Source organism: Eleginops maclovinus, chromosome 11 (genome assembly GCF_036324505.1).
Source record: "Eleginops maclovinus isolate JMC-PN-2008 ecotype Puerto Natales chromosome 11, JC_Emac_rtc_rv5, whole genome shotgun sequence".
NCBI classification, from domain to species: Eukaryota; Metazoa; Chordata; class Actinopteri; order Perciformes; family Eleginopidae; genus Eleginops; species Eleginops maclovinus.
In genome coordinates, this window is record NC_086359.1 from 4,719,431 (window position 1) to 4,730,199 (window position 10,769).

The 10,769-nt window shown below is 39.8% G+C and overlaps 1 protein-coding gene across 2 annotated transcripts; it reads left to right on the forward strand.

Annotated features, from left to right (window-relative positions):
- Positions 1-287: 287 nt before the first annotated feature.
- On the forward strand, positions 288-7,623 carry grk1b (G protein-coupled receptor kinase 1 b). 2 transcript variants are annotated; one of them, XM_063895467.1, is made up of 8 exons: positions 288-567; positions 2,260-2,966; positions 3,996-4,123; positions 4,995-5,152; positions 5,432-5,515; positions 5,606-5,730; positions 5,829-6,030; positions 6,897-7,621. In XM_063895467.1, the coding sequence occupies exons 2-8, from the start codon at positions 2,268-2,270 to the stop codon at positions 7,178-7,180; spliced, it is 1,680 nt and encodes a 559-aa protein (XP_063751537.1). In that variant the 5' UTR covers positions 288-567; positions 2,260-2,267; the 3' UTR covers positions 7,181-7,621. The 2 variants fall into 2 exon arrangements, with proteins under 2 accessions (XP_063751537.1, XP_063751538.1); XM_063895468.1 differs by lacking the exon at positions 288-567 and adding an exon at positions 1,584-1,810 and having other exon boundaries at positions 6,897-7,623.
- Positions 7,624-10,769: the final 3,146 nt, after the last annotated feature.

Below are 10,769 nucleotides of genomic sequence, written 5' to 3' on the forward strand. Positions count from 1 at the left end.
CCCTGCATACAGACACAGCATGGTTCTAAGAGTTATGTTAAACCTTGCAGCAGTGTTGTGCTGTCACACCTACAGAAGACAATCCACTTATCTCTCTGCAGCCGGTGTCTGAGCTGCAACTATCCCTCTACAGACAGAAAAAATAAAAGGTCAGATTAGTGGTGATTTTACTTGGCGATGCGAAAACAAGCATGAAATCTGCGTGAAGTGTCCCATCATCAGTAATCACACCTGCTGCTGGGTCACATACTAACAGTTTGTGCCGAGTTGCTCCCTCTAATAATGTCAGGGTGTAATCCTCACTTGCTAATGAACAACCAAGCGGGATTTCAGATGTAGAACCTCGACTTGATCCCCCAACCTTTCAACTCATCACATTGGAGAACAAGCTGGCAAGAGTCAGGGGGGGGCAGTAAGGAAATGAAGGATTTTTGTTTAAGACCACATCAACATCATTTCTATTTCTTAAAGTTGATGGAAGAAAATATATGTTGGATTCACCCCAGTTGGATTTAATTTATAGACCTCAATTTCTAATTTGACCCCCGGCTTCAACAAGAGTATACGGTGAGTGCTATATCGATATTAATGGTTGAAAAATGCTGCTTACCTTAATAAAATAATTAATTAAAATGGCATTATTATTTGTTTTGCTGTAAAATATAAAATATAAAAGATTTAGTCTTTTTTTTTCTTTTCTTGATTGATTTAGCTTCATAGCCTAAAAAAGACACCAGCTTCCCATTTGGAAGAAAAACGTTTGTGTATGATTGTTAAAATGTGTGGAGAAAATGGTCATACTGCTCAAGATAAATAAAGTTATCCCTCTCCTGAATCAGCTCAAAAATGCATCGGAAATGAATGAATATTTGTTCTGTGCTCATCAAAAGATATGAGTATCACCTTTACATATATTACACTATATAAAGAAGTAAAAACTAGCACAAACTTAAACAACTAAAGCAGTAAAAATGTATGAAACCCTTAAAAGTAGCAGTAATATCAATGCTGAGGAGGACTTTATCTGTGCACAATTTGTACATTTAACTTTTGATACCTTAAGTTTGCTGATAATACTACTGACTTTTACTGGGATCGACAATGCGATTTCATCTGTAATGACACAATCACTGACACATTTAGAAAGTCTTAAAAGGAAGTTAATTAACAATGAGGTCAATTATCTACGTTGCTAATCCCATGGTATCAACATTCAGTGTAAATTGGATTATGTGGAGTCAGGAAATTGCTCACTCAGCCTTCTGTATCACTCTTGGCAACATGCCCACACGGCAAAGACAACGCAGTTCATACACATTAATAAACCCACAGAAAGAGAAAGGTGATATGAGCAGAGAGAAAAACTCCTTTCTTGCCTTTTAGCATCAATGCTAATCATACACCAAGAGCAGGCATTGCATTAGCATTTATTCGGTGCACAATGTATTTCAGCATGCTTGTTTTAGTTTAAATTAAATCATTAGGAGGTTAATCTGCATAATGTGCTCCCCAGCCTGAGCTAATGCTCTACTTCCCTTACCGCTCCGCAAATCCCTTAGCTGGCGTGATTGAGCAAGTACACATAGCTTCATTTCACTGCCCTTTGAAACTGTAATATACGGAAGAGGATTAAGGCCGCGTGAGAAAATAAATTGGGGATGTGAAAAAAAAAAGTCAGCATTCTGCTTCTGATATTCCATTTGGATTTTGGTTTCCTCTGGGACTCTTCTGGCGGGCGGAAGCTCCGTTACCTCCTCGATTGTTCTGTACTGCATTATGAGAGTCTCTCACTGAAGTTGGTTCAATACAGGTACCCTTACCCTTTTTTTGGGGGATGTGAAAATGAATATATATTTTTTAGTTTTAGTTCTGAGAAAAAAGTCTGAATTCTGAGTTTTTTGGGAGATGTGAAAAATGTTTTATTATTTTTTTTGTTCTTGGAAAAAAGTCAGAATTCTATTTTCATGAAGCCCAAATCCTCTTCCGTAGTAAGTCCATATAGTCCTCTTCTGTATTTTGAACAGCAGGGAGCAGCATGTCACAACTAAATCCACCTGTGGGAAAGAAATTCTCACACCTTTATTGTTCTGTATATGAGGCTGAAGAAAAGAGTCAACTAAAATAGCATCATGGAATTGACTCAATGTTGATGATTTAGACATTAGATCCAGATCTCCTTTTTTTTTTGGTTGGTAATATAAATGTCAATCCTTTTCAGCACTCTCACTAACTTCCCTTCTGGTTGTGTGTGTGCCAAAGGTGCAGCCATGGACCTCGGCGGTTTGGAGACGGTAGTGGCAAACTCTGCCTACGTTTCAGCCCGTGGCAGTATGGATGGAGCAGCATTAGCATCCATGCGTGACAAGAAGATGCGTGCCAGGCTGAAGCTCCCACACATCAGAGATTGTGAACACATGAAAACATCTGTAGACGCAGCTTTTGACAGCATGTGTGTCAAACAGCCCATCGGAAAGCGCCTGTTCCTACAGCATCTGGAGAGTGATGCCACCCATAAAAATGCTGGAGAGCTGTGGAAGGACATCGAAGACTACACCATATGCCAAGAGTCAGACAGAGTGCAGAAGGCCCAGAAAATGGTCAATAAATACTACAAGTCAGCTTCAAAGAATTTTTGCAGCTTCCTGGAGGAGAAGGCCATCGCTCGGGTTGATGAAGACTTCAAGAACGCCCGCGGGGACCTGTTCAAAGAGAGTGAGCAGCAGTTGCTGAAACACCTGGAGAAGATGGCCACCGCAGGCTTCAAGGACAGCATGTACTTCCTGCGTTATGTCCAGTTCAAATGGTTGGAGAGCCAGCCTTTTAATGAAGAGTGGTTCTCAGACTTCAGGGTCCTGGGCAAAGGAGGTTTCGGGGAAGTGTTTGCTTGTCAGGCTAAGGCAACGGGCAAAATGTACGCCAACAAGAAGTTGGAGAAGAAGAGGTTGAAGAAACGTAAGGGCTACCAGGTAAAGCACTCATGTGGCGTCTAATAACCAACCAATACGAAGTGATGTCAGGCAACAGGTTAGGAGAGAATTGTGTCAATGAAAATAAAATGGTGACTCTCTTAATAGTAACTACCTAACAGATCTGCTCAGGGAGACTGATCAGTGGATTATCACTGTGAGAGGTATCACTTCTGTTGTTATAGCTTTGAAGACTGGTAAAGCTGGTACCAAAAGAGGGAAAACAACAGACATCCTGTACGGATAAAAAAGAAGCTTCACTGCGACATTAATACAAACTCAGTCCTGTATACAGTACCAGCAGGGGGTGTCTGCTCACTAATGGCTAATTATGGCACATGGTTTGCGAAACTGTGAGTAAACCATAAGAGCCAGGATTGAAAACACCAGGCTCCAAGATAGAGCCTTAATGTTCAGCGACTTTACATATCAGCCTGTCGTATAAGGCATAAAAATGGAGTTAATGATGAGATAACGATTGATTATGTTTTAAATCCTGCCAGAATGAGCAGAGGGAGGCTCGTAGAAACTAGCAGCATCTTGTGTTTGGCGCACAAGCTAACGTTACTTGCAACAAACAGCGCGGACTCACAAACCTGTCACACGAGTTGCATCGAAAATTTTAATTAGTGAAGCGAACTCAACGTACTGTATGTCTCTGAAGATCTGTCACGTGCTGTGTGCCTCGGCCTGCAGCTAGCAGGATGTTTGAGCAGTCGTTTGTAACCGTTGGTTCTCAGCTCTTGCTCACGGCAAAAGCATTTAGTAAATCCACAGATGACTTTCTTTTTGTAATAAACCTTTTGTTGATTTGTTGTGCAACACTCAACAATCTAACCTGCAATATGCTAATATGCAAAGGTAGCATTTTAGCCCTTAGCATTGTTGAATCTCATCTTTGTCAAATATTAGCCTTCCCTCCCTTGAACCTCATGCCTGTGAGGGTAGTGGTTTTAATTCTTCCTAATATTTGCCATTCTTCCTTCTCTTGGACATTAATTGCATCCGGATTTTAAATGTGTTTTCTAGGGAGCAATCGTGGAGAAGCGCATCCTCGCAAAAGTTCACAGCCGCTTCATCGTGTCGCTGGCTTACGCCTTCCAGACCAAGACTGACCTCTGTCTAGTCATGACCATCATGAACGGTGGAGACCTCAGGTGATCTTTATAAAGTTCAGCCAGTGGTGGAGAGTATCTCAGTTCCTTTACTCAAGTATTTCACTTGACACATTTGTCCTTGAGTATTTCCATTTAAAGCTACTCTGTACTTCGAATGTATTGTACATTTTATTCCACTACATTCATTTTAACACTCACAGTTACTTAGTACACATAATATGGTATTATAACAGTACTGTTCTACTCATTTAACAGTATTTCAAGTATCTAAATGTGGTCCAAATTAACCAACTACATAACTGAAATCTCTTACGTATATAAAAACAGGATACTATAATAACCATGGTAATAAAATACTGTGGAAAGATCCATTCTGCATAACAAGTACTTTCACTGATGTTACTTCAAGTACATTTTGCAGATAATACTGAAGGGTCTGAGTACAGCCCTACATAAACACACACTCACATACACAAACAAACACACTCTGACATCCCTCGACTGACTTCAACACTTACCATGTATTAGTTATTTGTTCCAATATGGCAACAGTGATTCTTTCTGCTCATAATCAGTAGATAAAGACTACTATACTATAGACTTTGCCTGCAAGTGCATCATTCTTTAAATCAGAGAATAAAGACAGGACATTAAGATATAACACAATAGAAACACGGACACACATCATACAGAATCTCTTCCAGCCTGTGCACTTTTGAACCATTATTAATCACGGTGTTCTTTAACACTACCCAGTGAAACACACTGCTAGCATAAAGATAGACACCATGGTGCAACGTTTTTTCACTATGAGCAAATTATAAAGGTTTCCATACGGTGATTATTTGACCAATGTGAAGATTACTTCCTTGATTGAAAACTCACTTGAAACACCCACCCTCTGTTGCAGGTTTCACATGTATAATGTGGACGAGAAGAATCCTGGTTTTAATGAGAAGAGAGCGTGTTTCTACACAGCTCAGATCATCTGTGGGGTGGAGCACCTTCACCAACACAGGATCATCTACAGAGACCTGAAGCCAGAGAACGTACTGCTGGATGATGCAGGTGACGCATTTCCTCTGCTGGATGTATGTACAGATACTACAGCTGTGACGAAACTATGTCTCTGTCCTAACTTAGCCACCATTGATCTTCAACCATGTTTCTTTAATTCTATGGAAACACAGATTTGTATTATCTTGGTGCTTGGATCACAAAGTCAATTTTAAAGAGGCCCTATTATGGTTTTTGGGGGTTTCCCTCTCCTGTAGTGGGTTATTAAGAGGGAAATAGTACAGTTGTCCATTCAAGTAATGATGTTCAAATCAATGCCTTTTCATTCAGGACACGTCCGCCTGTCAGATTTGGGACTTGCTGTTGAACTTCCACCAGGGAAAGACAAAACCAGTGGATATGCAGGAACGCCAGGTAAGTGAGAAACTACCCAAGTGTAGATCAAATGCTCTAATCCAGGTTAATGTTACTGTGAAACCACAATCAGGTTGTCTATGAATACAGGTTTCATGGCTCCAGAGCTGCTCCAGAAGAAGGAGTATGACTACACGGTGGACTATTTCACGCTGGGAGTCACCCTGTATGAGATGATTGCCGCCAAAGGGCCCTTCAGAGTGCGAGGAGAGAAGGTACCTAACATGTGTAGCACAGACACACGCGGTGACCATTATGGGTAAAATATCATGTAATTGCTGCAATGCCAAACTAAAATGTCCTCTTTCTTCAGGTTGAGAATGATGAGGTCGCTCGCAGGATCTTGAACGATCCAGTTTCATACCCACCGGCCTTCAGCAAAGACTGCAAGGATATCTGTGAAGGCCTGATGAACAAGGACCCTGAAAAACGCCTCGGGTTCAAAAATAACGACTGTGAGGAGCTGAAAAACCAGCCTTTCTTCAAAGATATCAACTGGGGTCGCCTGGAAGGAGGTGGGTGACGTCTACACAACACAATCGAAGATGGGCTATCTAAATAATATGTAGACTTTTCATATGCCATATTTTAAAGAGGCACTCGTTTGCTTTTTGGGGTTTTCCCTTTCCTGCAGTGTGATATGATTTTGTGCATATGGTCTGCAAATCCCAAAGTTCCCCCCAACTATATAACACTTGCATTTGTATTAGCCAGCGCTCCAACACATTATGTATTATAGGCTAAGGGGCGGGACATCTCTACGCAGTTGACCAATCACAACAAAGCCGGCCAGCTAACCAATCAGAGCCATGAATGTATAAAGAGAACTGGATACAGCGTTGGAGGCGGGACCCCGTTTATTCCTATTAAAATTGCTCAGTGGCGCATAAAGCCCAAATGGCAAATGTACCCGTATCTGGAGCCATAGAGAGTGCACACAAAAAAACAAACAAACTCTGGATTCAGCCGTTAGCACATTTGACAACTTTTAGACCCTAACGATTTAATTAAGGGCTTAAAAAGCGTTCATACTGGGAAGTTGATTTAGTTTATTGATTGACAGACGTCTCTTTCCCAATGTAAATCAATGGGGAAAAGTATTTTAGGGTCCAATGACGTCACAGACACAGAAGTAGTAGTACCACCTTTGACCACTAGGGCAATTAGCATCAACGTCTGACACACAGGGATTATACAGAGCAGTCTGGTTTCAGACAGAGGGTGAAAAGAGGTGCTGCAGCACAGGCAGTATGAGAAAAATAAAGAGCTTTTGAACATTAAAGCATGGAGACATTTCAGGGGAACAAAATACAAATATGAGCCTGAAAATGAGCATCATACGTCCTATTTAATTTGTTCTTCCTCTGTGTTCCATCTAAAGGTATGCTACCGCCACCATTTGTCCCTGATCCTAAAATGGTCTATGCCAAAGACATTGACGATGTGGGCGCCTTCAGCTCGATCAAAGGTGTGGTCCTGGATAAGGAAGACACTGATTTCTACAACGACTTTTCTTCCGGCAACGTCCCGATCCCCTGGCAGGAGGAGATGATCGAGACCGGTGTGTTTGGGGAGATGAATATCTGGGGAGAGAACGGCAAGCTGCCAAATGACCTCGACCCAAACTTTGTAGAAGCCAAAGGAGGAGGATGTGTGCTCCTTTGAGGTTGGAAATAAAGCAGAGGGAAGAGAATTTTAAACTAAACACATTTTGATTTAGTTTGTTCAGCTAATTTGGTGCCACCTAATCCTCACCTGTAACATCTGCCATTTGTACAATAATCAGTAACTGCTGTAATCATTTGTATATTTCCATATCAACATTTATAATATTATGTATCTTATTGTTTCATTTAGTGTTCAGACAACATGCAAATGTAAATGGTTGCACTACCAATGACTGATCTTGAATATGTCTATATTTTCGTTTACACAAATAAAATAAAGTCTACATTATTTGTCTTTATAGAAACTGCATGCTATGTTTATATAAAATAATATATTGACACCAAATAAAAGCAAAGTGATTGACATTGTAACATTTATTCTTTATCTATGTATTATTTACCATTTATTATTTAAGTTATTACAATGGCAGACATTGTAGATAGAAAAGCAATCAATAAAAGCTTGAAAAGCCACATGTGTTTTCAGTCTACAGTCTATCGTTTGATTTATTTGACGCTGTTCGACAAATGTGTTCATTAAAAGTCTGGGTTCTGGTTTCAGACAGAGGGTGAGAAGAGGTGCAGGCCGTATGAGAGCTTTTTGAACATTACATCAGGGGTGTCCAAACTTTTTTCACAGAGGGCCACATACAGAAAAACATACGGAGAGCTGGGCCACTGATAAAGGTGAATATTGTCTCAAAAGTTAAGTTATAAGTTAGCAAAGCAAATCAAATGTAGGTGAATAATGCGCGATACTTGGAAATGCTTTGGGAAAAAAACATCCTACATCTCATCTCTCTTCAGGGTTTCATTCATTTTGTTGGCAGCTCATTCCTTAAAACAGAAGCCTCAGATCGCTGATAATAAGAGTAAATATGAAGGTTACATTTCAAGCTTGTAATAGAAATAAGTTATTGGGTTTCTTTTTATAGTTGATAAAAAGAAACCCAATAAGTTAATAATTTCTAAGATTTGTTAGAAAATGTTTTAAATTCTAAATGACTGAATTTATTTGAAAATTGGGCTCATTGATATATTTGAACATACAGTATATATTGAGAAGTACAATATAAGACAAGCAAAAGTTTCATTTGTGGGCCATGCTGCATTATACTTTTAGAATTTGCTGAGGGCCGATTCAAAATGGCCTTGCGGGCCACATTTGGCCCCCGGGCCGTAGTTTGGACACCCCTGAATTAAGTAATAAGATAGCAAAATCAATCAAATGTAGGTACGTTATGCTTTATAATTATCAACGCTTTAAGAAAGTACGCAGCCTACATCACAGCTCTCCATAGGGTTTCATTTATTTGATCACAAAGAGTTGGCAGCTCATTCCTTAAAACAGAAGCCTCAGATTGCTGATAATACGCGGAAATATGAAGAGTATATTTTATAGGATAGTGTGGAATAGTTATTGGGCTTTTTTTAAATCAACTAATGTTTGTAAGAGAGTAATTTCAACTTTAATTGAGTTATTTTATTTGAAATGTGGGCTTATTCACACACCAATACTACACAATGGATGTGTACATATACTGTATATATATATAATATAAATAAAGCAGAAGTTTCGTGGGGGGGTTATATTGAATTATGAATTGACTGAAGGCCAATTCAAATGGACAACGGCCAAAGTTTGGACACCCCTGAATTAAAAAACAAGATAAGAAAAGATAAGATTAGATTAGATTAAATTGACCTTTATTTAGGAAATTAAAGCATGTAAACACGTCACAAGCAGAGCCTCTAAATAACAATATTAACCTGAAAATAAGCAACAAAGGCCCTTTAAAAGATGACTGGTTGGTTTTATGTTTAAAGATTATCTTCTTCATCAAAATAAATCAGACTGTATTTCCAGCTCGCACATTAAACCACAACTTGTTTATGGAAGTGATGCGGCGGTTCTGTGTATGATGCTCTATTTTAGATAAGGATACTAAGAAGTGTCTAAATTGGTCAAACAATAACTGGAATAATCAGAGCTTGTTTATTTGGATTGGCTCAGTCTCTTGGGTTACTCTTAGGGTAAAATATTAAACCACGGAGCATCTCAGGTCTAGTTAATCTTAAATTAACACCGAGAGCAATTCAGCAGTAAAAGTGAACGCGAGATTATGTTTATTACACACCAATCTCTTGCGTACTGTATGTCTAACTGGCAAATGAAGAAGTAAGTCTTTCTAAGAATGGCCGTTTTATCTCAACCCAATTCTAACTCATTTTAATGAATGGTTTAGCTATTTTCCACCTTTATTAAATACAGTGAAATACTATGTTGTTTACAAGACTAAGAGATGTAAACTAACCTGAACTCATAACGATGCTAACATGGGATGCCCCCACAATCCCAGCCAACATGATCGACAGAGGCCGGGTCCTAGAAGCCGTACAGCTAAGATTAGCTAACAAGCTAACTAAGTTGAAAATGATCCAGAAACTTTGCTTTTTCGTTTAACAATTCATTAAAGATCGCTGCCAGCGTTAAATTCAATTGATCTTTTTAGCCACTTTTAGCCACCAGTAATAGATATTCCTCCACCTGATTAACACCCATGCTGCTGCTGAGTTTGGGAGATGCCATTTTCTTTAAAAAACAAAACGTGACCAGAGCACATTGAATGTTTTATCGTCCAAATCTGGGAAAGGAAGACCACATGATACAGCTAATGATACCATGGTCACCACATCGTTAAGCATGCTAACACTTGCTAATTAGCACTTCAACTGACGGTTGATTATCTACAGTTTTGCAGGATTTCGTTCTTAAACCATAGAAACAATGTGTGTGTGTGTGTGTGTGTGTGTGTGTGTGTGTGTGTGTGTGTGTGTGTGTGTGTGTGTGTGTGTGTGTGTGTGTGTGTGTGTGTGTGTGTGTGTGTGTGTGTGTGTGTGTGTGTGTGTGTGTGTGTGTGTGTGTGTGTATAAGACCAGGTATTGGCACATCAACTTCACCGAAACTTGATTACATAAATCCTGGTAACTGTTCAAAGTCAGGCAAACGTCACATTATTTATATAGCTTTATGTGCTTATTACTGAACCCACACATGAATCATAATCTAAAGTTAGCTCAGCGGAGAGGTGCAGGTTTGTTCAGTTACATAATATTCTGAACTATAAAAGCCCTCTCGATGAAGACCTGATTTACATCCTCATAACTACAGTCATTGTTACTGATTTTCTGCAGCTTCATGGTAACACGGCCAGTCACCACAGAGTCTGCTGTACACTCACTATTTCAAATAAATTAAGAAATGTAAAATGTTGAAGCGGTTCCTGCCCATCCCTGCTGCCTGCAGTTTGTCGCGTGCCTCTTTAGCCTTTTGCCAGCAAATTTCACAATTTTGGCAGGGAAGCTTTTGCCTGTTTGCCAGTTTGCCACCTCACACTTTTTTTTGTGTCTCTCCCAGGAAGATCCGAAGGCTTGCCAGACTCCCAAGACCAGCCAGACCTCTCCAGCCCCCTGGAACACTTGTTTTCCACAGCCAACACCAACCAACCTCCACTCCCAGCTCACTTTTCCAATGAACCAATGAGAAGAAAACTCATCAGCTGATTCTGGGTCCCCTCCAGTATACG